The sequence below is a fragment of the Anabas testudineus genome, chromosome 18, assembly GCF_900324465.2.
Source record: "Anabas testudineus chromosome 18, fAnaTes1.2, whole genome shotgun sequence".
In the NCBI taxonomy this organism is placed as follows: Eukaryota; Metazoa; Chordata; class Actinopteri; order Anabantiformes; family Anabantidae; genus Anabas; species Anabas testudineus.
The window spans coordinates 24,851,532-24,878,668 of record NC_046627.1 but is presented as its reverse complement, the minus strand read 5'-3'; the positions used below and the strand labels follow the sequence as shown (position 1 = coordinate 24,878,668).

At 40.2% G+C, this 27,137-nt stretch overlaps 2 protein-coding genes across 3 annotated transcripts in view; one reads left to right on the top strand and one right to left on the bottom strand.

The window, feature by feature from the left end:
* Positions 1-27,137, top strand: part of pcxb (pyruvate carboxylase b) — a 224,576-nt gene that overhangs the window by 119,868 nt on the left and 77,571 nt on the right. The window lies entirely within an intron of this gene.
* Positions 2,541-20,114, bottom strand: LOC113157887 (leucine-rich repeat and fibronectin type-III domain-containing protein 4). The gene is made up of 6 exons (XM_026353537.1): positions 19,529-20,114; positions 19,257-19,419; positions 17,742-17,912; positions 16,013-16,174; positions 14,867-15,601; positions 2,541-5,142 (listed from the first exon to the last, which is right to left on the bottom strand). Exons 1-6 carry the CDS (start codon positions 20,112-20,114, stop codon positions 3,816-3,818), a joined length of 3,144 nt encoding a protein of 1,047 aa, XP_026209322.1. The 3' UTR covers positions 2,541-3,815.

Here is a 27,137-nt window from a genome sequence, read left to right as displayed (position 1 = left end):
CTCCGCATCTTTTACACACATTTACAGTGTCTGCAAACAGCTAATTAGAAAATAAAAATATGTGAAAGAAAGAGATGAATGAATGCAGAGTGAGATTAAGGGATGTAAAACAAACAAAAAACAAACACTTTAATCAGATTACTCCCTAATGTGAAAGGGTTGCTACTACTGCTGACCCAACTGTAAATTAGCAGCCCTCATTTTCATTCAGCGTATTGTTTTGGTTTGTGCAACCCACTCCACCTCCCTTTGGTGATATTCTGGCTGTATACACAGCCATGGGATGCTGAAACAGAGAACACATTTGTCGGATTATGTCCTTTTTTAGCCCCCTTTCCCACAAGAATAACCAGATATCACGGCCCAGGACATGGACATCACAACTATGTTGCTTTGCTTGTTGCCACTGTGACCCAGGAAAAGAAAATTAGTAAATGAGTGGCGGGAACTGTTGTATTTTCCTCTCCTTCAGTTGTATTTTCCTCTCCTTCAGTTGTATTTTCCTCTCCTTCAGCTGTATTTTCCTCTCCTTCAGTTTAATTTTTTGTCGATTTCTGCCAGCTCCTCTTTTTGCTTTGCTACTAAATTAGTGCTTAACTGAGTGGCTCAGGTATCAGTGGAAGAGTATTGTAATATCTTATGTTAGTCAGTCTTAAACCAGTAGAAATAGCTGTAAATAACAAAGCATCATAATTAGTCTCATAGCTTTTTAGTTTCTGTTCCGTTTGTTGTCACATCAGCTATGTTTCATAACGTGAGATCTGTTTTGGTGAGTCTATTCTGTACTTGCACCCTTTTGTCTTTCAAAATGCATTTCCATCTGTTCCTGAAACTCTTCATCTCTCTCTTTCTGAAGTTTGCTTTACTATAATACATAGCTTCTCTCATCCCATCCTTTCTGTGTTGCATGCTGTTTTTAATTACCTCCAGAATGGGTTACTTATCTTCTTATCAACTCAACTGACTGACAAGTAAAGAATTTATTTTTTTCCCTCAACAAACCTTCATGTGCTAAAGCTTCCCTTGAGCCTAAAATGGTTTTTATTCCAAGACTGAATCATCTTTTGCAATTCTGGCCAAAGTTAGACTAGATGAAAACGTTTGCATTTCTTATTCTATTTTGTACCTTATGCTCCAAAGAACTAACAGTTGGCTGTTTTTAAATATCACTTAATTGTCTAAATATCTGGGTTTAGTTATGTACTAAACCAATCTGACAGACCAGCCAAACTGTAACACATGCACACAAACGCAACACAATATTTACTCCTCGTTGTTAATGAGTTTGTCTCTGTTCCATACATGTAATTTTTATTTATATCAAGTTCAGAGAACAATAGACTTTGGCAAAATGAAATAAAAACAGAAAGGAAACAACAGTAATGGTTAAAAGTCATTATTAACATAATTGGCTCTGTTTAATAGGCATCTGTTTGTGTTTGTCTGTGTTTTGTGCTGTGTGTGCTATTCCTCAGTGTCTGTTTTGATCTTTATTTTCCTGCCTTGTTGTAGTCAACATTCTTTGTTCTAATCATAAAGATTTTTTGTCTAAAGCAAAAAATCACACATTTTATATGTTGTATTTGATCCTAGGATCATTCTCCAGAAAACTTTGAAAAACAGAAACACATGGTGCGACAAGTAACATAATTTTATATATATATATACTATATATATGTACTTTCAAGTTTTCTCTTTTGATTTTTTTTTTTTTCCTCTTTGATAGAAGTTTTTAAGAGTCTTTGTGATCTGTGCCAGTGGATCAGTTGTCCCAGTCTTTCAAAGTCTTCAGATGAAGAGTTTATAATGTTAGTGGCTTCCATATTGGTCCTGTCATTTAAAAAAAAAAAAAAAGCTACTTTCTGAAAACATTCGCCGTCTTATTTTAAAGTAAATCCATGTGGTACAAATTAGTCTGAAGTCAGAAAAAAAACTTACTTGAAACTTTGATTCCATTTAAAATAAATTGCTTTCTGACCATGCTACATTTCTGGAAATAGTTCTTTTTTTCTGGTCTCTAAATACCTGTTTTACTTGACTATGGGCAGATGTTAAAATAATTTTATCTTATGTTTTAGATTTATTTCTTTTACAGCATGTTCAGAAAGCCGCAACCTTTTACCCCTCACAAACATACATGCCTCATAAACGCGTGTACACAAATACACACAGAGGCACATAGACAGACATGGCTATAAGTGTTGGTACCCTTACCCTTTTTCATCTATTTTTATTTTCATATCTATTGTTAAAAAATAAATAAATTAAACTGCATCCCCACTGAAAGCATGAGAGAAGCTCAGTTATGGGTTTGCTTTGCTGCATCTGGCACAGGGTGCTTTGAATATGTGCATGAAACAATACAGTCTGACTATCAAGGCATCCTGGAGGGAACCACACTGCCCAGTGCCAGAGATATCTGTCTCAATTGCTGGCAATGGGTCATCCAATAGAATGACCCCAAACATGCATCTAGAAACACCAGGAATGGATAAGAAAACTGTTCTAAAGTGGCTTGTTATGAGTCCTAATTTAAATCTAAATAAATAGTTAAATAATCTGTTTGATAGTTTTAACTTATTTTTAAAATTCAGTGTACTGTTTTTTTTTTTAGGTGCAAGGATCCCAACTCTTCTAGCCACATCTGTACACACAACCTATCCCTGATTCATTAATGCATGCACACCTATGCATCCATTAGCATTATTCATTTGTTTGGTCAATAATCATCTGGCATCCAATAACATTGTGCTTTTCAGAAACGCACACGTGCACACGTTCCATCAGAAACCCCCGTCTCTTCTATTTAATAATCCACATTGACTCCATTGTAATCCCAATGTATTTTTTTTAATATTGTCTCTGCTCCACTTGCTCTTTCCATCCAGTATCGATTGATCATGTCCAATGTACCCAGCTCTGTATTTATGCTCCCATAATCCGCAGGCACAGCAAGCCAAAAATCATTGTCCAGCCACAGAGGACACATAAAAGTCACATTCATTATGTTTTGGAAAAAGAGTTTCAATGGCCGTCGGTGTCTGAGTCAAAAGAAAATAAAAACAACTACCAAACAAGCAGAGGCGATGTCACCCAAATCTTTTTACGTTTGCATTTTTGTCTGTGTTTTTCTCCAGTATTACTGGCTGTGTTTTTGTATTTGATCCAGTGTAAACCCCCCTGGTGTTGTGGGGGCTGGGGACCTGGAGAGTTGAAATGTTAGCAGGAGAGTGGTACTATTAGTGTTTAGGCTTTACTGAGATCCACGCTGGGCTTACGCCATCTCTGCCTGTGCTATATAACCTTTGTTCCTTTGCTCTAGTGATGTTTTCCCCTTTTTGATCCATCTCTGTCTCACTTTGACTATATATACCACTTACTTTGTCTGTTCTTAGAGCAGCCACTCTTTGTCTAGTCTGAGTCTTGTTTTTTATTACTATATTTTCTATTTTGTTAAGTTAATTGTTACCTATCTAACTTGGGCTCTTCTTCCTGTCTTCAGTTCTCTCTCCCCACTTATTTCTCCACCCATCACTCTTCACGTCAGCTTTAGAGCCTCTTAAAAAATTTCTTCTCACGTCCAGGTACACTTTCCTCTCGACTTATTTCTTGGCAAATAAAGGAGTTACACATGTGAGTCTCTTTGACTGTTCTCCTTCCCTCTGAACTTCTGCTTCCTCATCTGCAATCATTTCTTACAATTTCTCCTACACGTCTACCTCCAAGTCCTCCTCAAATCATGATCCTATTCAAACTGCTCTTTTACAGAACCCTTTATCCCTCATAACTTTTTTTTTTAGTCTGCTCTACTACTCCTACACAATGCTTTCTTCCATTTCTTCACCACTCCTTCCATCCTTGCCTTTTTCTCTGCCCTTGTCTTTTATACTGCTTGCTTTCCCAGTAGTGATCCCAGTGTTGGAGTTGGAATTAGTTGTGTTATAAGCATGGATGTATCCACGTTGGAACTCACAGCGTGCTCCGAACCCTCCACCACTTTCACACTCATCGCTGGTTGTTGAAGATGTGCTTGTTGTTGAGGCGCACTGCACCAGCATTCCATGAAGCGACTGGCTCCGCCTTGTCCAGATCACACTCAGCCGCTTGGCATAACTAACAGCACCGTAGCGCTTGGCAACAGTGGCTGCTGCATCAGTTGCAAGGGCAACAGAGGAACCCATGTCCAGCGAGTGCCGCCGTTTGCTAACTGTCCCGCAGGCAGGACTTAGAGGAGATACAGGGCTCTGATAAGCCTGTGAGGAGTTCCATTTGTCCCTGCCTCTGGGAGTGATTCTCCAGTCCAACAGCTCTGAGTCTCTCACGGGTGCCGCCAGAGAGAAACTGGCACGATTGGTCAGCTCTCTCTCCAGACGAGGTTTTGGGCGGTCTCTGGAGCGTGACTGACGGGGCAGGGTGGATGGAGGGGAAGGGGAGTAGTAGAGGGGAGTTCTGTCACTTTCAGGGGTGTATGGTGGCACCTTCTCCAGCTTCCTTTGCCTAACCACCAATGCCATCTCACCGCCTGACCCTGTTGTCGTGGAAACTAACCCCCCAGCTGAAAGAAACTGCTCCAGGCTGACTTTGGGTTTAGGCCTGGGCTTTGGAGGGAGTTTTGGGGGCAGAGATGAGACAGATTGAGCTGCCTCCTTCTCCTTGTCCTTGTCTTTCTCATTGTCTTTCTCCGCTCCTCTTTTGGAAGGCAAACCATTGGGCAGAACCACCATCATCATGTCCCCAGAACCATTTGATTGGTAGTTACCATTTCCCCCTTTGTCACTGCTCCCTACACCTCCACCTTGACAGCAAGCCCCACCTCCTGCCTCAGTATTGCCATTGTGACACATAATGTGGTCACCATGATTGCAAACACGGTGCCGAACCATGAGTGCTACAGTAAAAACAAGTAGGGTGACCACAACAACGCCACCGACCAATATGGTGAGTGTACCGCCCAGGAAGTGGGCTTGGAGAGAACGGCATGCTGGATAAACATCCTTGGTGGAGAATGTTGTGCAGCCGAGGACTTTTGTTGCAGCTAATGATGTGATTGTATCATCAAAAATGGCCAACACACACAGGTTGTAGTCCACACCAGAAACTAGGTTCTTCAAGAGGAAACGGTCACTAGTCGAAGGGAGAATTCTAAAAAGAGACAAAATATAAGAAGTAGAAGTTAGTTAAATAGACAAGCATACTATGTCCAAGATTTGTAATGAAATGCAAAATATGTGCATTCATTTGAAGCAAATATTCTGACAATTGTGGGACATAGAGAAGAAAGCGCTGAATATTGGACAGGAAGCATAGGAAAGCAGGCGTGAAAGGATGGCTAGAAACGGTGCAGGAGTGGATACTGCAGTAGGGGAAAGAGGGAAAATGAGGCTATTGATGGAGAGCGTGCCCAGGGAACATGAAAAGAGAACTCTGTCTGCTCATTTGCAGTGCACGGGTGTGTGTATGTGTGCATGCTTGTGCTTGAATCCATGCAAGAAGCAAACGTCAAACCCTTTAGTGGAGCCTCACATTTGAAATAAGAGACCATTTTAAATGGAACGGTGAGAAGCTAGCGTTACAGTAGAACTAAGAAACTAAGACGTTTTGTGGTCTTGATTAAAGGAATGCAGCAAATGTGATGTATTGTCATCACTAATTTTTTTTTCTTTTTTTTTTGTCTTTTGTTTGCTAATGTGTTTCTCTGTGTGTGTTTGTAATAAATGAGTGCTTGCGTGGGATAATAACGAGAGAAGTGCTCCGAATGTGTCCTCATTTTAAGTGTTTGGGGAGAGCTGAACAATCGAGTGACTGAGAGGGGGGAAAAAAAAAACAATGACGAGAGGTAGTGATGAGAGGGGCACAGGTTTTAATAAGGGTGTGTGCCTCGTTCACAGTTGTATGTTTGTCTTGGTCTTCATATGAGAATGAAAGTCTCTTTGATGTCAGCTGGTTTGTGTACGTATGTGACATGCTAGAATAAAGTGTCTGTGTGTGGGAGACTAGAGCGCAGCTGAAGTGTCTGTTGCTAATGGGTATGACTTTGCTCTCTGCTGTTCAACCCGCTTTTGTGTGGGCAAGTGTACGTTTGTGTGTTTTTTCTGTTGTTGCTATTATGAATATTTTGTCTGATTTTCATCTTTCCTCAACTGAATTTGATGCTCTCCAGTTCCCTCTCTTCTCTCCCTTTAATGCTACAACAAAGGGCTTGTTTGTGTCGTCTGTTGCGAACACTGCAGCTCCCCTCAGACTTGAGCTGGATCCTATAAATGCCATCTCAGACACTGGGGGAGCCACTGCAGAAGACCCCCTAACCTTATCCAGCTTATTATGCATTCAAAATGGAGAGACTAACGAAGGCAATTTAGATATATATATTTTTTTTTGTATTGCGCATATTAGCTGCTATTACATAAGCTAAATTGAACAAATTAAATATGTTCAGTTGATTATTGCTACAGATATACATTTATTTGTGGTACAGAAATGATGGAATGAATTCTCAGTTAGCTAGATCCTATTTAAGGCAGACTTCTGGGCAGAACAGTAGATTTTGGATGCAGTGCAGTAAGGTAGGAATATTGACCCAATTTTGCTTTGCGAAATTGTTAGAGGTAAAAACAAAAACTCAAAGTTGCTGAACAAATACTTTAAATTTCAACCACTGTGGAGATATAGTTTAAGATTCATAATAATTATAAAAGAAGAATGAATGACAATAAATCACTTAGACATCAGAAAATCAAGGACTGGCAAAGAAATGCAGCTGAAGCTCTATGTTAAGAAATGATGTACTGTCTGACACTCAAAGTCCCAATATGATATGAACGGGGCAGTCTCATTAAAATCAGCCTTATCCAGTGGTCATTAGGTTGGTGTAGATTGCTTTTCCACACTGTCACAAATTAGCCAATTAACTCATTCTCACGCTGGAGCAACTTGGGGACCAGGTGTGTGTTACCATGGCAAAGGCTCATTATTTTAGTCAGTAGTGCAGTACTTGGAGTGAGAGCATCTCTTCATGCAATATCCACACATTAAATACACAGTTTTTGTGACCACCCAACTTCCATGGCCTTGTTTTCCAGATTCACTGTCTCTTGAAGAGCAAACACTAACATAAAAATTGGCTCATAGCCTTCCCGAACAAGCATAAAAACCAAAAAAAAAAAAAAAAAAAGCAATCCAGTGTAAGAGTTGCATGACTTAAAAAGAAGGTATGCTTAAGTCAATTGGGCTTCATGTCCCTTGCTAGACAATACTGGTATTCATTCAATGTCTTTTGAAAGAATATTTAGTTTGAATGTCTTCAACTCAAAGAACTTCACATCTTCAGTATGTCTTACTGTTCTGTGAGATGACAATGACTATATTGCAGGGCCTAAAGCTTTAGAGCAATAACTATAATTGAGAAATAAAGTAGCAATATGGAGACAGTATAAGTACTCTTATGTCTCCACTGCAAAGAGTAAGAACTGAAATCAAACCAAAGCCTTTCAACAAAATGTCTCAGGAAAGAACACCTAAAATGGACGCCTGTCTTTGTGACTTACCCCTGTAAAGTGCAGTAGTAAAAGTAGTAGGGTGCTGAATCAGATTTCCCTGAAGAAATATGAAAGAAGTATCACACTAATGCTGCATCTTTTTTGTTAATAAAAGGCAAGGGGTCATATTTTGGTCTGGAGAAATATTATGGACAAACGAGGTCATCCCAGACTGACCGTTACTGTACTTGGCTGATTCTTTGTAACATAGGGTGTATTTAAAGGTGCCTTACGTTACTTTAATTCACAGCTTTGTTGACTGTTACTCCTGCGTTTTCTGTTTTTCCATTTGATTAATATTGTCAATTGCCTGCTTTATTAGATTCAGTGCTGGGATAAAAACTCTACTGCCACAGTCTTATAGACTAATCTTATACTGATTCCATTTTCCATCTTTGCTTCCTGTTATACTATATAGTTGCATAATGAATTATCTTGCACCAAATGGATTTTTGTATACAGATGGATTAACATAAAACAACTGAATGCTTTTTTGAAGTCTTTACTATGCATGATAAACTGGGACACAGCATCAACTAGTAAAGCGGTCCTCCTTTGTGTGACCATGACTCACATACACACACACACCTTCAGTGAATCGTTATTTTTCTAATCCCAACATTCAATAGCTTGTCCTTTATTCGCTCTGTCCTCCAGCGTTCCCTCTATCCTCCTTTCCAGCTCATTTTCCATTGTCACCCAGTCTATGCTCCTTATTCCTATTCCATCCATCTTTTGAACAGAACAGATTTCCTTCTTTTGGCTGATCAGCCGCTCCCTTTTATCTCTCAATATTCTTTTCCCTTTTCTTTGCTTTGTAATCACCCATGCTTCCTTTTCCCTTTACATAAACCTCCAGTGGTTCCTCCTGACTTACATTCTAGTTGTGTCTATGCTCTCTGCACATCTCTTCTGCTTCTTTGTATCCCTCTGTCTCTTTTAGCTCTTCTGTATTTCCGCCAATCAGTCCCACCGGACTCTACCTGACCTCCCAGCTGCTCTTTTTTGCAGTAACCGTACTACATCTCTATTAGCCACAGCTGTATCAGTGTACCATTATTTAGCATCCAAGGTCACTTCTCCTGTTGTCTTCCTCTCCTCGTCTTCCCTCCTCTCCATTTCCCCTTTAGCTACCTCTGCTCTACTCTTCACCTCATCCCTTCCTTCCTTATCCTTTCCCCTGCCACCTCTCCATTTGCCCTCATCTTATATTTCCAATGTTCCCATTTTTCCTCTACATCCTATCACCACTGTTCACCTCCATCCCACTACGCCTCCCTCTCGTATGAGATTGTGATTCACCTGTGTAGTTGTTTTTGTCGCACTGGCAGCATCAAAAATAAGCGAGCTAATTCACTGAAATAGACATGTAGGGCGTAGATGCATTAACAAAAGTCATGCATCTTTGATATACTGATTTGCTACTACTCAGTGATGATGCATATGTAACCACATTTACATGCATATTGTCACATAAACATGCAAATATGCAGCTCTGTGGTGCATCCTCAGCTACATGAGATGATATTCACCCAAACTCTCAGTGCACTTGAGACGCTGTAAATTCAGGAATACAAGGTGTATTCTGATTGATTCAACTGGTTTTGTCGCATATGGAGGTGTTACTACCCTTGTATTTTTATATATCAGCTCTGTGCTTCGTCACCTAACATACCTAGAATGTGTGTGTCTGTCTCTGTGTTTCTAATTATGGTCCCTGGCAAAGGCATGTGCACACACAGATGCAGGGATAAAGTAAAAGACGAGGGGGTGCTTTGTTCAAGCTGGTGACACAGAAACGAGTAATTATTAGTACTGGGGGAGTGATAGCATAGGGACAAAGGAGTGGTAGAATCTTATTCTCTTCTCCTCATGCCATCCCTCTCCCTCTTCGTTGCTTATTCTCTTGCTGCCTCATTTTCCTATTCCCCCCCCCCCCTAGATGCATGGTGGTCTGACATCAGACAGTATTTGGCAGAGTGAGCAAGAGACAGAGGGAGGGAGAGAGGAGGAAAGATGAGGAGCAACAACAAAGCAATTATCTCTTCTTCTAGCTGACATCTATACTGCCCTCGTTTCCTTTTCTTCCCATGTCATGTCTTTTCTTCTTTTACCCTTTTCTCCATTTTTGGTCTTGATTTTTTTTTTTTTTCCTTTGGACTGTTTACTGTCTCGATGGCTGTCTCTCTCAATTTAGTGTGATCACTTGTACTGTTTTCCTTGATCTGTCTTTCTGTCAATCTTTTTTTTTTTTTTTTTGTCTCGCCCCTTTGGATTTTGGCTTTTTTTTTTTTTTTTTTTTTTTTGCTTTCCTTAATCTATCCTATCTTACTTGTCTCACCCTCTTTTGGCCTCATTTTCCAATGATGCCTGATTCAGTTGTTTTCTCTCATTCCCAGTCCTTTAAATAACCTCCCTTCCAATCCTGCACAACTTCTCTTTATTATTTTAACCACATGATAAAACATAGTAGGAATCTCACTCAATCCCTCTGCAGCTTCCTTGCCCACTTCTATTCTGACCTTACAGTATAATATAAGTTGACATATGTATTGAGTGATGATCCATTCTTGTTTTTCTTCCTCAGTCTCTGATGTGGGTTGACACATGAATTGACACAGTAGTTTAACGCTTAATTACGTCTTCACCATACAACTCTCAACCCGGTTTGGTTCCTTCTCTTCTTCCAGCCTTTGTCCTACTAGGTTCTTTCTTTTTTTTTTTTTCCTCATCTATCGTCTCTCTCAATTTTTTGTCTCCCCATGTCCCCTTCCCTGCCTTACGCACATCTCTCCTTACATCCTTATCTATCCCTGCCTCAGCAAATGCACTTATCTTGTTTCTCGTATGGTTTCTTGCATTGACTACCAGGCTTACAAGGGACAAAAATAGGATGCTGATGTCAGTTTCCCAAGCAGTGTGATATCCTACAATACAAAGAGCCATATGGAACATGGTAACAACTGAAATCATTTTTCAATGTTTCACTTCCTCGGTGCGGGATAGTAGTTCACATAATGTACCACATAATTTTGAATATATTTTGAGATCAGTTCAGCACTCTGTGCCAGATATTAGTCCAATACTCAGTATAATTAGCATATTGCCATACACTTAATGTTAAGGTCCTAATTCTTTCATTTTTCTCTTCCTTTGTGACTAATTGCCCATGCTCTAATCTGCCCATTTCTCAGCACGCTCCTTTCCTATGGCTGTCAAACACTTGACCTGTCCTTTTTAACTATGCACCCTTTTCCTGAGACTCTACTTTCTTTATTCTTACTATTTCTTATACTCTGCATGATTCTTTCGACAACTTCCTCCTCCTTCTGTCCCTGTGATCATTTCTGGTCCCATTAAATTCTGTGCCATACATGGCACTTTTAGTGCCCAGCAGGAAGGTGGATCCTGTTGTGACTGGAGTGAAATTGTGGAACTTGTCAAAGCCCTTACACTGCTGCCTGCACATTTAGAAGACTTCTGAACTAAAGGAACTTTTGGCTTCAGTGTATACAAGTATCATTCAGATGCCTCCAGTGACATCCCTTATGTTGCAATGTTTCATTAAGAATTGAAACTTCTATTCCAACAGATCGCCTTTGTTTAAAAAGAGATGTACCTTCATTACAGTACACAAAAACAGTCACAACTGTGCCTTATATAATGCAGAGCTAGTTAATAATGTATTTCAGTTTCAGTATACACACATGGTTTGTACTCAGTGACACTGTACTGTACAGAGCAATGCAATTCCAATAAAACAGACCTGCAATAAATATTGTTGTGAAGCTTTGAGTGATGTTCACTTCTTGCCAGTATTACATGACTGGCAGAGATGATCATTGAAATCTATGGCTGTACCTTGTGGTCTTGTCTATCTTTGTATGTAGAGCAGACAAAATCATAGCAATTTAGAGTATTATTCAGTACAATACCTTCCAAAAAATGTACAGGTTTCTGAAACAGCCTCAACAAGAAACCTAATATTACCAGCTTCACAATTTTGCGTGCTTTGTAAGGCCAGCATATGCTATATAGTAGTTTAAAATGAAACTGAGCCCTGTGAAAGGGATTTTTTTTTTTTTTTTTTTTTTATGGAACTAAAAATCTCACTGAAAAGACACGAACATTTCTAACAGATGGTAGCACAGAGGTCATTTCACAAATACTACCTCATTAACATAGAGGGACATTCTTTCTCCTGTTCTTCGTCCTTCAGGTAGGCTTTACCAAAGTGTAAGTGTCAGTTTTATAATTGCCCAGATTTAACTTGCAATTGTAGGAAATCCTTGGTCATTCTATTTCTGGACTTCAGAATGTCTGAAAAACATCTTAAATCTGATACGTGAGGAGGAAAACAACAAAAAACTGTAAAACTGTGGCAAAGCCCCAGGTTAGTAGATGGTGTCAGGGGAGTTGAGGCTGACAGGGTGAACGGTGCCCACTGGATGACATCCCACCTGGCACGGTCACAGAATTAGACAAGCAATGCTAAAATGGAGGCTGGTGTTGTTAGCATGTGACTGACCTTTAAAGATGATTGTATCTGGCAGCTACACAATGTGTTCTGCTTTCTATTATTTAAATATGTGGTAAACTGTGTGTATACCACTGTCTCGCAATGTAGCATCTTTTTTGTCATTTACTACTGACTTGCTATTTTTCCAATCTCTCTGTCCTTGCCTTCCCTTCTTAAATCCTCAGTTTTTCCTGTCTGTGTCCCTCCCCTACCTCAGCTGAGATGAGTTGGGCTTTTGGGTTTTCTCCACCTGCCAAAGCAGACATACAGCCACAACAACAAAATATAAACACATATCCTTAATAGAAAACATGAAATCTTACTCTCCCATTTTTTATTTTTGAATTCATAAGCCGGGCTCCCTTTGGCTGACTTCGACTTTTCTCAGACATGCTAGACTGATATTGTGGTTGGCACCAGCACACCCATAACATGGTAGAAATCTATACTGGAAATCCCCTCAATTGTGGTGTGCTTCTTTTCAAATGCTGCCCATTTTATTGCTTCTATCTGTCCTGAGAGATGGACTTTTCCAGTTCCTTCCATTAAACCATCAGACTTCTTGTCTTTAAACCTTCTCCTTCTGTTTTCAATTTTGTTGTGAGTTTATCTCTCTCCCTCTGTTTTATTGGTGTGATTTGTTTAGAATTTAGCCAAACTTGAGATCCCTTACTCCCTACTTGAAGAATTTCAGCTGAACCATCACCACGTTGCTCTGACATCATGCTCAGTATTCAATTTTTGTTTCAAAGTTATTAAAAGGTTACATCTGTGAATCTGTACATTTTTGCATTGCACCTGTGTAAATAGACATAATGCACCTTTACTTTATAGCACTGAGTAGCAAGCTAGCTTCCTTATTAGAATACTTTCCGTAGAGGAATTAGTGCAGCTGATCAGCTAGGGAGCTGAAATCTTATTCAGTTCATTCAATCCAATCATTTAATTAGTTCTCCACGTGTAATTGCCACAAATGCATCATGGGACTGCGCAGAATCTGCACTCTTCTGTTTTGTGCCATTCCAATGAGACACCTATCAGTGGATAGCTCTACTGCAGGGCTTTCACCTTGTCGCCTTGTCTCCATTTTCTCTCCTCCTCACTCTCTTGTGGCATTATTTCTTGTTTCTTTTTATCTGTCTATTTTCCCAAATCTCGATGGACTCTTCTTTTTCATGACATTGGTCCTCCCAACATGTTTTTAAACCCATGTATATTTCTTTTGTGCTTTCTCTTACTCAATTATGATGTGAATCGGTGATGAATTTTAATGCTTCCACAGTCTCTCTTTACACTTGCTCCTTTTCCTTTCTGACCCACCCCAATCCTACATCTGTGCAGTAAAAGACTTTCATGAAGGATGGTCTTGTAGCTCCTAACTCCTCAGCAAAAATAAGAGCTTTGAGATGTGCTTTAAGCTGGGAGGACTGGAATGATTTACAAGTTAAGGGTGCTCAAGAAGTGAGCTCCCTTGACCTGGAATGATCAGTTGCATAATTTGGGATGCACTCACATATCCAATCATCCTTATATGTGCCTGTCTTTCCTGCTGCTCCCTTCTTTTATTGATTAGCTCCTTTCAGCACTTCTGAACATAACATATAACATAGTACCATCCTTTTAATAAGTTACATGTACATAAATAAAATTGTGCCATGATGGTGTTCCTTGATCAACACCGTCATTCCTTGTCTTATTGCGATCCATTCAAACTATTTAAATGATTTAGTGTATGGTGGTTGCTGCCTTACAAAATGAAATAAATGTTTCATCATTCTATGGTTCTAAATACAGAGACGGTAAAGCTGTTATGCATGTAGGCATAATTCATGTGATGTGCAGTAGTATTACACAAGTAATTATAGCAGGGAAAAATCTCTCCATATTATTTCTTCATGTTTATTTCCTTCCTCCTGTTTCTTTAAACTGATCTTTGGCCATGTTTCTGTTGATGTTACATTTGATTTGTTATTACTTTTTTTATACTATATTTTGTTACTGTTTAACATTGTAGAACTTGTTTTACTAGACCTATGGCTCTAGTTTTACATCTTTCCCAAGGTTTTTTCAAAATTGTCCTATACTGAAAACATATTTGTATTTTTTTTAAATAATAATTAATTAATAATTTGTGATGTGACTAGTCTTGATGTTTCAGTTCCCTTTTTTGGTGCTGAGGTCAGTATGAGCAACCATTGGCATTGAAGTGGAAAAGTATCTAATTTGAAATGCAAATTGTGTGATTTACTAAAGGTTTAAATATTAAAATTCCATCAAGATCCTTTGTCACTGTCTCAGCCCTGTCCATTAATACTGGCTCATGCCTATGTTTCTACATGTTGCTGTGGACAAATCTTGCATGGAATAGTCACAAATCCTAGATAGTTCTCTCTTTATATTCCTTAAGTTTCTACTCTTATTCAGAGAGACTGACGATCCACTTGTGGGGTCTTCATGTCACACTGTAATGATTGATAAATTATTAACTACCTTTGCCCTCAGTCTGAATTGGGAGACAGATGACCCCTCAATTCAGACTTCCCTTCAGCTATCCATCCATACATGTACTAGGTGAACAATTGCACTACTGTAAAATGTTGTGTAATGGATAAATATTTAAGAGTTTTTTGCAAGAACAAGTAATGCATCAAGATGGCCGGCACTGACAGTGAAAATGATTGTGCTTGCATATAGAAAAGTTTTAAAATGAAGGCAGTTCCCTGTCATTTGAGCTACTGTAAAGGTCATGTATCACATGCATACTGGCCCCTATTGTTCGCATAACGTTTTATATAGCAAAAGTTAAACTGACCTGTAGATGAGCGTCTCGTCCGCAGTGCAGTTGTACTGTATCTGATACATCCAGACAACGTATGCTGTAGACAAATGCCCCAAATCCCATTTGACCTGAGCCGAGGTTGCTGTAACTCCTTGTACTCCAACCATCCTCCCTTCATCATCGTCCACCTCGTCGTCCTCCAGACTCCCTCCATCTGCCCTCTCTCCTTCAGAAGCCCTGACATTGTCACCTTCATCGTCCTCCGCTCCACCTCTTCTCCCATCTTCCATGTCACCTCCATGTCCTATGCCATTGTTAATCCCTCCATTTTTTCCTGTGCTGATATCCGAGGAGCCTGGATCAGTCCGTAAAATCCCATTTGTCACGTTCCTGTTGTTCTTAGTGTTCACATTGTTATTCCCTGTGTTTCCACCTGAACCACCCCGATGAGGCAGGGGGATTATTTTCAGGTCGACCGTGGCAGTTGCTTCCCCTGCTGCATTTATTGCAATACATGTGTACGCTCCATCATCCCGGGCAACTGTTACTAAGATATCCAAGGTTCCATTGCTGAAGGAACTGGTTCGGGATGAGTTCGCAATGATGCGGTCATCTGGTGAAACCCAGTGGACTACTGGCTCCGGGTCGCCAATGGCACGGCACTTTAATGTGGCTCTCTGGCCCTCCAACACCCACAGCTTGTGAGTGTGACGGGTGATGAGAGGTGGTTCACAAGTAAACTCCTCCTCCGGGATTGACCAGAAATATCTGGGAGACAAAGATAAGGAAGAAGGATGAAGTCGGTGTGTGTATGAGAGAAAGTGCAGAATCACCTTTTTGGCTAAGCACAAGACTTGGTCTTGTTTCATCTCTCTGGGGTGTTTTTGGCAGATAAACGTAGTACATTAACCTGAAGATCTATGTACCCTTGTCTGTCAGTTTATGGGTAAAGTCCAATGAGTTCAATAACACAACAGCCTGAAAAATTTCCCACTCAACCCTGCATAAAACAGGACTTATGCAAAGAGTAACTGATGGTGACAGATAACAAAAGATGCCAATTTTCCTCTCCAGTCCTTGTATGTGCACCATCTGACATTTAAGAGGTCTGATGTTGAGAATGAACAGTTGTAGATTTAATGATCTGGACAAATATACAGTTACAAGTTGATTTTTTACCTTCCAGCCAGGTGAGTAGGTGTGGCACAGGTCTCCATGTCATCTCCACGGATAAGCCGCCGTAACCACAGCAGTTCACAATTGCAGTGCAGTGGGTTGCCCCCAAAATTTAGGCTGATGACAGCATTGTAGGGGGTGGGACTTATTGCACCTGTCTGGGACCTGAAGATAACGGTAGACAGGAAATCAGAAATCATTTGCTCATATTGTTATAACTGGTATAAGACTGTTTGTGAATGCTATATTTTATGCTTGATTAGCAGTAAAAATATACAGTAAAAGTCTCTAATATATAATTAAACAAAGAAAGAACATCGGCATGTTTTCAAGTGTTTCCTGCTTAAACTGAGCGAAGCTGTTACAAAGATAGCTAGGAGCAATACTTAACAGAAGTGCTCTTCCAAGCTTTTTGCTACTAGTGTAAATTGACACTGGAATAATTTACAAACATTGGAACCAGAATTTCTTTTTCTTAAGGTTTCTGGAAGATGCTCTAAAAGACAGTGTACCACTCCTCCACTTTCCCCTATAACTAAAAGGGCTGTTAATGTATTGTCTCGAGTAAGGCATATTGTTCTGACAAGACCAATATGTTGTAAACAATAGCAAGATTGTATGGATAAAGTAGTGTTCTGTACTTAGCAAGACTTGGCAACTTTTTAAAAGTTGGATATTTTTGATAGGGCATAATGATAACAGCATGCATCCAGTGAGAATTGGAACAGTTGGTAATAGAAGAATAAACATTGAGGAAAATGTTGAAGAATACAAGAGGCAGTGAACGGCTGTTGCGCGTATTCTCTTATGGTTAAATGCATAGGCGATAATAAAAGCACAGGTGGGTAAATTTAAAAGATGCTGTTTTGTAAAGCTCTGTGCTCACTTTTGTGTGTGATCTGTAATAAGAAAAAAAAAACATTGAAAGAAGAGAAAGTTATCTAAAGTTTAAAAAAAAAAAAGGCAGACTTGTCGAGTGAATATTGGAGTAAAGAAAGAGTAGTCCATAAAAGTATAGTTGACATGATGATTTAACCTTCAATTTTAAATTGGTCTCAACAGCTTGAAGGCCTGATTTGAACAAGCGCATAACAGCTCTGTTTGTGGTTGATGGTACAACAACAGTCATACCCTTTAACATACGACGTATTCACAAGACAACTTTGTGAAAGTGTAAGTTCGCAGACACAATCTCACAGATCTCAGTCAGGTCCAGTCTCACTGGACTGAGATATTTCTGAGGTCACTGGAGCTTAGTTGGCACTTTAGCAATGAGTGTGATTTTCTTTTCTACCTCATTACTTGCATCACCATTACTAAATGGAAAAGTATATGGCGCATATATACTGTATATACTAGATACTTGTAAGTCTCTCTTTCACCTTGTAGCCACTTGCACCTATGGCTTTCTTTTCCATGCACTGATACACGTCTTGTTTCTACTGATAAAACGGAACAAAAAGGGATCTAATGCCATTCTTTCTGCCTCATGCTCCAGGAAGTGGACTGGTAAGACAACAGTTTATTGTCGCACATACCTACTTTACTTAACCATAATTATATTGCAAATAAATAGTGGGCGTTGTGAATAAACATGTTGTAGGACGTTTGTAATGAATCTGATTTGCCGTGTTTCAGGGCCACAGCACTCTTAACAACACCTTGGCTCTAGCAACAGAATATTTTCACTAAGCCACTTAGAGAAACATAAAAGATAAATCTGAAGAACTACCTTGCAAAGAGGGGATCAGGAGGCAGGGTTCGGAGCCTGTTGGAGGTCATATCCAGTCTTGCAAGCTTATACAGCTCACCAAAGACTCCCTCTGCAATGTGGTCTATCAGGTTATGATCCAGGTTCAAAGTGTGCAGGCTGGCCATGTTCTGTATAGATTCCCATGGTACCCTGTAGAAATAAACCAGATAATTATTTTCTAGATTTTAGTGAGTTTAGTTAAATAGTTGAATTAGTACTTTGTGCAGAGATTTGCCATTTATTGTATAGGTGAGGAGAATCTTAAAAAGGACAGATTCATTGCTTTGACAGCATATCTTGTGATTAAAGAACAAGTGTACAACTATCAGATCACAAAGTTCACTCTGCAGTCTGAGCACTTTTGTGGGTTACTATACAGAAAACAAGAATAAGCAAAGACTAATTAATGGTGACGGCAATGACAGACAACAGCAGATGCTCATTTCGCTCCTCAATTCTTCTTTTTTGTTTTACTAGTCCCATCTGTGACCCATTTTGTAGTCATTTAGTATGCTTTCTGTGCAGACATTCACTTAAGAACTATATTGGACAAATTAGTGTGTTAAAACTGATGGGTGAGCCTCCTCCAACTATAGGATAAATATCAAGCAATGATTTTATTTATTCATAGTGTTGTAGCTAGGCTTACACTGTGAGTCGTCTGTAGTTCTTCACTGCAGTGTGTGCTCTTTTCTTACAATATTCTTAACGTAAAAATGTGTGCAAGAGTCCTCATATCACATGATCCATTGCCTCTGTTAAACTGAATGTACTAAATGTATAGTGTTGATTTAAATAAATGTGTGATGCAAACTTCTTTAAATTTCAGTTTGCATCGACTCTACTCAGTAAACAGCTATTGCATGTATGTAAGTATGTATCATTAGAACTCATTCCTGATGGCTTGGTGAAGGTTAGAGAGAGGCCACAGTTCCTATTCACCAACATAGTGGGACCCTAAGAAGAACTGGGGATTGATGGGTAATGTCATCTTTGTTCTGATGCAGTATTTTGTCAAAGTTACAATAGGTAGTGATGCTGTAAGAGGCCTCAGTGTCCTAGGTAGACTTGAGTTTACCACAGTATGCTAAACTTTAAACCCTATACATAGAAAAGCTAAATGATGTACACACATACACAAAGGTGTGAGCTCAGCCATGCTCACATCAATTATTAACAAAATCACTGTCAAAGAAAATTAGGACTTCATCAAACTTTTAATTCCTGGAGCTGTTGATCCTCTCCTCCTCGCCTCAGCAACAACCTTTCTTTTTTTTTCTTTTAGGTTGACTCTTGTGAGAATATATAAGCTGTTGCCACTGTGTCTTGTTGTTTTGATTGGTGTGCAGTGGAGGGCTGCAGCTCATACTTGAGACTGAGACCTAAGCACAGGAAACTCTAGAATATTATAGCATGTTTCTTCTTAACAGAGCAGGTTGTGTAAATGCACAAAGCAAAATGGTGCAGCTGACCAAAACACAGACATGAGCTCACCTCCTGAGGTTATTGTAGGAAAGATCAAGGTCTTCCAGTGTGAGCAAGAAGTCATCAAAGGCCTGGGCAGAGACTTTGATCAGCTGGTTGTTGTTGACAATCAGATGTTGCAGATTGACTAGGCCTGCAAGGTCCCTTGGTCCAAGTGTTGTCAAGCGATTCCCTACACACAGAAAACAGATATCACATTGAGGTCAGTGAAGTCAGTGTTTTCATCAACTTGCTACATCTGAATACTTCCCCGAATGGACTTAGCAGTAGTTTGAGCTTACCATCCAAGTGCAACGAGCGCAAACTCTCGAGGTCAGCAAAAGCCATTGGTCGAATCAGGTGGATGGTGTTTCTTGACAAAGTCAAATCAACCAAGCCAGTCATGTTGACAAAGTCATTGCCGCCCACTTCTGTGATGAAGTTGTCAGCCAGTCGCAGCTCAACGGTGCGCCGGTCAACATGTGGAGGAACGAAAAGGAGGCCCTTATCTGCGCAGAGTGTGCTGAGCGATTCTGAAAGGTTTCGACACACACAGTGGAAGGGACAGGCAGAGACTACGCCCCACGTCTCCCCTGCTCCAATCAAAGAAGGCAGCAGGCAGCATGTGACCAGAGTCAGCCAGTGAAACGCTGGGAAAGGGACAGAGTCGGGAAGTGTCCTTTTCGTAGTCCTGGGGCAGGCGCAGTGGATGAGACGGGATAAAGATGGTAAAGATGAGGGAGAGAGAGTAGGGAGAAGAGACAGAGAAAGGATGGACTGAGGTAAACGGGAGGGGAAGGTCAAGTGCTCTGCCCTTTGTTCTTGGTGAAGGTGCGTATGGGGCAGGTGTTTTTGTCTGCAGGGATTGAGGGGTGGGGGGACAGGCATGGTAGATCGCCTGGCTATCCACAGACCTGGAGAGAGACGGAGGGAGAGCAGGGGGGAAAAAAATGCAAAATGGGTTTTAGACTCATTCCCTGGTCAGAAATTGTTTTATAAGAGACGTCTGAAGTGTGTTTTTGTGTCTGGTGTCCTGTCTTCCTCCTACTCTGACTAGACAGAACTGGAATGAGAGCCTATTCTGAACATGCATATACTTGTGTGGGCCAAGGCCTCCTCTTAAATGAGTACCACTCTGCACTATTGCCCACTTGGTGCTTCATGGCATAAAAAAGCCAGGTAGAGAAACAGTTGACGCCCCTGCATCACATACTTTCTTACTGTACCACTTGCAAGCATACAAGCAGCTCTGTGTACTTCTTCAACACTACAGCACATTGCCTAGCAACAACATCCCAAAGGACTGAACACAGGCAGTCTCCATAGTAACTGTTACCTAGAAACCTGTAAGAGCAGATTAGACATGTTATATCATAGCAACCTTCTTAAGACTGTGGGACAGGGAATCAAAATGGGTCACTAGCCTATCAGTCTTGATTCTACAGCAGTACTCAAGTAAAGCACAATGTAGATCTCATAGGTAGGTAGGATCAGAGGAATGCATAACACATACAAGGTTCTTATTGTTAATGCGGACATGCAGAAAACCCAACTCCCAATAAAATTCATGATTTGTGCACATAAATCGTTAAATTCACCTAGCTATGCGATAATGTATAGAGATGAGTCACTGGCACTGATTGGCATGCATAATAGTTGTCATAGCAACTGTACCCTAGATACAGAGAGTGACAGGGAGTGTTGATAACAGTCACAGCTGCAGTGACTAGAGAGAGGAGACAGAAGATGAGTCAGAGACAGACAGACGCAGACGCACTAACATCGCTGGAGAAAGATGGTGTATTTTTATATTGAGCGATCTGGAGACTTGAGCAGTGGAGTAACGGCTGCAGGATGGTGACATAATGTATGCAACTTAGTACTTTGAGTAACAACCAGACATAACCATATGCAATGCTGACTTTACAGATTGGCTAAAATTGCTGGCTCAGTATTTTTAATTTGGTGCCATCTTTATTCTTACTGTGTGAGACTATAAAAGGGATTAATATCTAGATCGCATATTGAAGCAGTATCGCTATCAAAGCACAGGAGTTTCCAGTTCCACTTTGCATTCTCCTCCCTACTACATGCTTTGCTTTGGTCTGCTTCCAAAATGTGAGCTCTATATTAAGACAGGATACAGTGTCCCATTTTTGAACCCTTCAGTATGGCTTGATAAAGAACCCTAGTACTTAAAGTGATGATACATTTTATCTCACGCTCCTACATGTTCTCACTGTTAAAGAGAAGGAAGGAAAAAAGCAGTAGCCTTCTCAGATGATAGAAATAGATTGCATATGGATTTTGTAAGGCTCCAATGAAAGGTATTATTGCTTCCTTAATGTCATGCATTTCCTTCTTGAAAAGGATGTTTGGGTGGAACATTACGCCAATGGGCTATTAGTTCAGGCTAGAAATGCAGTTTGATTTGATAAGGTGTGTGGAAGGACAAGTTTGTGCCCATTTATAGGGGCTTTAATAGGCTACAATCACTGAATTGATTGAGATTTAGCTGTTTGCTACTTAATAGACAGGTGCAGTGTGTTTTAAGACAATAGTAAAGTGTCCATATGACAAATGATATGAATCATTTATCCTCAGCTTTAGGAAGAGATGTCTTATTAAAGCCCTTTCAATGGAAGTGATGGCGGCCAAAATCTACAGTCCTTGTTCTGTTTAAAAATGTATTCAAACGTGTAGTTAAAGTTTAATGATAACAATGTGTAAGCTCTCTGCATTTATTTAATCAAGTGGATATTTTCCAAAGTTAAAGCAGTATAACATTCCCTGTGTGTATTTCCTTTGACAGTGTTTTCCTCCCTGTTTGCTTGCAGTGGACAGAAAGTTCTCCATTAAAAACACTAAAACTTTGGGAGAGAAAAAATGTGACTAATTTGGAAAGTTGAACTCTTTTATTGTCTTCACAAAAGGTTTTGAATAAATTTTGCACATATAGAGGAATGTGGCTTTTATCCCCCATCACTTACACAAAGCATCTTTAGAGGGATCTCTTAAATGCCTGTATTAACAGGAGGAATACTTTTAGTAAGTAAAACCTCTTGAAGTGTTGACACCTGACAAGCAACAATTGGAGAAGATCTGAACCTTTTCTAAACTTTAAATTTTAAGTGGTTTTGAATTGCTCTAGAGAGCTGTAATAACTACAAGGAGCTTGGTACCTTCTTCAAACCAAACCTAAGAATTATATATAATATATATATATATATATAATAAGAAAGATAAGCAATGCTACCACAGATAGTTATTTCCTTATGTCGAGTGTTATCAGTTTAAAAAACAAAAAAGGGTAGGCGGGTGGGGGTGGGGATTGCTTGCATTGGGAGAAGTTTGCCGAGTTGGGAGGGAAGGGGGGTTGGGATGAAGTCACGAATGCCGGTGGTGACAGCCAGTCCCCAGGGCAGTCGACATTGGAAGTTGACTGTTCCTGAGTTCCTGTGGAGGCATGCATATAAAAATGGGAAATTGCTCGGGTAAAAGTGAAATGCTGCTTTAAAATGTGTCTACTCTGCGTCTTTCCCTGGAAATGCCTAACGTCAGGTGTTGAATGAGCAGGGCACCTCAGTCCTGGCTCGACCAGCTTACCCCTGTACTTTTCTAATGCTTGCTGCTTAGACAGCTTACTTTACTCATGGCACGCTGAATGTCAATAGGCTCACACACACTTCTGTTGCGCACTGCTTCATTTCACCTTTTATCTTTCTTTTTTTTTAACATATTCTTGCTCTGTCTTTAATTTTCACCTCGTCTCCCTTTCCTCCATGTGCCACGCTTACATCTCCTTTCTCTTTCTGTGACTGTATTACTAGGGATTGTTCTTTGTTTCCTTGCCATCCATCCTCGACCATTTATCTCTCTGCAGTTCTCTTTCTTTATCTTCTCTCTCCATTCTTGCTCACCTTCCATCTTATAACCCTCCTGCCTCTGGCTGCTCTGTAAATTTCTGCGTTTTCTTTCTTTATGTCTCATTCCCTCACTTTTCTTTCCCTCTGTCTTGTCTGCCCTTGAGGCAACCTGAGTACAACAAAGTTATCAGTCACAGCTCTGCCTTACCACCTTCTCTCCTCTTTTCCTCGCCTTCACCTCCTCCACCTCTCTTTTTGTCTTTTCTTTCTATAGCTTGCTGACTCTGCTGCCCTCTGTGTTTCTTCTAATCCTAGTTTTGGTCACTGTGCATACATATGCACATATACAGTACACATGATTTAGCTTTCTCCTTCACCATGCTCTGCCTGTCTCAGGGATACACTCCCTCCTTACTCTTCCTTTCCTACCTTGCCTGCTTCATTTATCTAACTTTCTCACTAATCCTTCCTCCCCATCTGCTTTATCACTGATTTCTTTCCCCCCCATGTCTTCATTTTTCTTTCTTAGCTCTGTATAACACTCATTCTCTTCCTATTACTTTCTGCTTTCCTGAAATCTTTCTTTCTGGCTTCCACATCTTCTTTTCTTGTTCATGTCTTGCACTTCCTCTATTAGTGAGTAGATCTCATTTGCAACCACAGCAGTGCAGTGTTGAAGTGGTCTCGCACACACACACTAAAGTAGGGTGTAACCTGTCCGTTCATTTGCTGATCGATCTGACCCAGAGAGATAGCTAGCACCTTGTCTGATTCATCTACACTTGTCCTCTTGCTCTTTCCTTCTCTCTTCTTTCTGTCTTCTACTTCTCCCCTATGTTGTTCTTTGTCTTTTCCATAGTGATCATGTAGTTTTGTAGAGTCGTGTTGTGGCTATTTGTGAGATAAATCACTTTCTAATGCAAGTGGAGACAAGTAACAGTCACATAAAAGCTTTGTTTTATAGCAGAAAGACCCGTTTCCTGCAATGTTACATGTTGCTGCTTCAGTAAATTAGATTAATATTCTGTTTACTATATCAAAAAGGTATAGGGCTCAAAAACTGTTTTGACTTGTAATGATATGCATTCACACTGGTCTACTATATACTAATATACTATATAGTTTGTTAATTATAAATTTTAAATTCAGATTTTATCTTTTTCCGAACTTTCTCTTTACCTGTCTGTCTTTTGGTTCTTGTGTTGCTGCAAAACAAAAACACATCTTACACATTGTACATGTGCAGTACTACATTTGTGTATCTGTGTGAATGCACATCTGACTATCTGTACGGTTGGTGTGTATGTGTGCAAAATCACAGTCTCCGCATGACGTATATAGTATAGTTATTAAATAGTATAGATATTAGCTTCCACCGTGTTTGTGCAGCATTTCTGTTCCTGTGTGAGAATTAATGTGCACTTGGGAAGCCTTCACTTGCTGCCAAGACTTTGTTGCTGAATTTGCAATAAGAAAAAGGCATGCACAGATGTGAGCACTCGCGTGCAGAAACCTCTTACTCTCACACGCAAACCAGGCAACAAAAAGCCTTTGGAATCCTACTTGATAGCCTACTTTATACTTTTTGGGAAAGAAAGAATAAGTAACCAGAGAAAGGCTGAGAGAAGGGGGACAGAGATGACAAAAGATCACACCAACAATATCCTATGAGCGTGAAAGTAATGGTGCATTTGACTTGGCGTTTGTGTGTGTTTTGAGTGTTTCTGCTCTTAGGCAAGTTTACCATATGAGCATCCACAGCCATTTTTTCCCCTTTCGCTCCATCTATTTTGGGAAATCTCTTGTTACGCTACCCTGCTTGAACCCTCAACCCTCCAAAGAGCACGGAACAGACGGGAGAGAGCAGAAAGGCTGCATGAAGTGAGAGCGAGAACATGAGCTAAAAGCGTCTGTGGTGGGAACTACTCAGTACCCTCAATGTTGGAGCACGACTCAGAGCTGCAAGGCTGAACCTAACCTCACCCTAACTTCCAAAAGTTTCTGTGTTAACACCCACTACAGCCCCAGGAGGGTGTAGCTTCTTTCTGTGAGGCCAAAGGCAGCTTAATATGAAGCTGCTAATAGCTTTAGAACTGTGAATTTCCTTTAACAGTGTTTTCTGTGATACTTTTGAACCTGACCCCAAATGCATGCAATTATGAGATGCTTCAGGCATGACTTAAAAGTGCTAATGTGTCCGTTTGGAAGTTCCTTTGTTATTCACATGGAAAAACCTATTGCACTTTAAGGCTTAATTTCCTTTTCGGTCTCATTCTTTATTTTTCTGTGGGCTATTATAAATGCCAGGCCCTCTTAAATGCCAACCACGATTAATAATGTTAATAAATTGTGTGTGCATGCGTACATTTCCAAATCTGCATGTTGGTGTGTGTTTGTGCATCTATTCTGGCGCACACAAATGCCCATTAGCCCATAATCGACTTAAATCGACTTAGGGAATGTTGCACTGTTTATAAACAAGGGGATTTGTATTAGCTCTCAAAAGCCACTTATCACACGCCCAGTAATCCACAGATCTGATTGGGGTGTGAATAGGTGCACAACAGCAGCCAGTCACCACAGTGTCGTGAAGAGGTCTGACGACTATAGTAGAAGGTTGAAGGGAGAAATGAATAGAAATGTGACATAATTTGACTATCAATACATATTGCTAGTATATAGTGCACTTGATCTGTGCTGTTCTGAAAATACACACAAGCTCTATTGGCACCAATGAAGGGATAAGATATGGAGAGACAAACACACACGCATGTACGCACAGAAATTCCCTCAATCACACTAAGGCTTTCTAACATGTACTCTTATTTACAATCTAGGCCCTTGATATTAGGTGAACGGTTGCATACAGAAACAACCACGAGCATAGCAAAACAGTCTTCCCACTCAATGATAATTATAGGGAGGCAGACACATACACACACTATCTCTCTCTCTAGGCAAGAAACAAAAGAACGCCCACGTGGCCTCTTCGTGAGGCAGTCGTGTGTACAGTAAGCCCACTCATCCTTTTGATACTATCACTCCTGTCATTCCTGCCATTTTCTGCTTTCTTTTGTCATTCAGGATGTATAGAAAGCAAAGGGAGAGCTCTAACACTATTGGATGTGGAAACAAAAACCAAATGAGTAGTGCAAGCAGAGGCTAACTGCATGAAATACAATGAGAGAGAAAGAGAAGATGGGAGAAGGGTACACAAGATGGAGGAGGGAAGGGTGTAAGATTGGAGGAAAATGAAACCCAGTGGTGTGACAAGCTGAGGATGAGTGGAAAGAGCAGGAGTTTTGAGGAAGATGGAAAGAAAGAGGGATGAAGAGTCAGCTCGTATGAATGTGTGTCGTTAAGCGGATGGGCAGAGAAATATGTAAAGGCGATAAATGTGTGAAGGCCGCCATCCATCACTGACAGAGACGTGGATGAGGGAGGAAAGGGTGGATTTGATTAGGGAAAGGGAGAGCTGTACTAAAAACGAGTTTGTAAAGCATCGCCATCATGCCAGTGGAAAAAGAAAGGAGAGGGCAGAGATGTGGAGCCATTGTTAAAGGACAGGAGCGTGAGAGGAAGAGGAAAGAGGTTACTGGTCCAGAGGGTGACGCTTCATGAGAGATGCTAAGGATTGGATGGGTCTATGTAATATGACAATAGTCATATTACACATAATCAATGCTGGACTTTAATAGGCTGATATTGATATTAATATGTGGAAGGGAAACAAATAAGCTAATAAATATAGATGGGAGAGAAAAACATTCGATGTTGTTTAGAGATCATTAACCTTCTGCTCTTTCTGTTGTGTGTGCATATTAAAAAGTAAACGATTATACTAATCTCAGTGCTTTGTGTAGTTCAGTTTGTACAGTTTAGATTTGTTTTCTCCCCTTTGTTGTAAAATATTGCAGGTACTGATGGAACACGCTTGCAGAAGCCCTGAAGTCAGTGTTAGGAGTAAAAGAAAAGAAATGGGAAATCGGAGAAATGAACTAAAGAGTATTGTCTTTAAAGTGAAAGGACTGCAGTGTCCTCACAG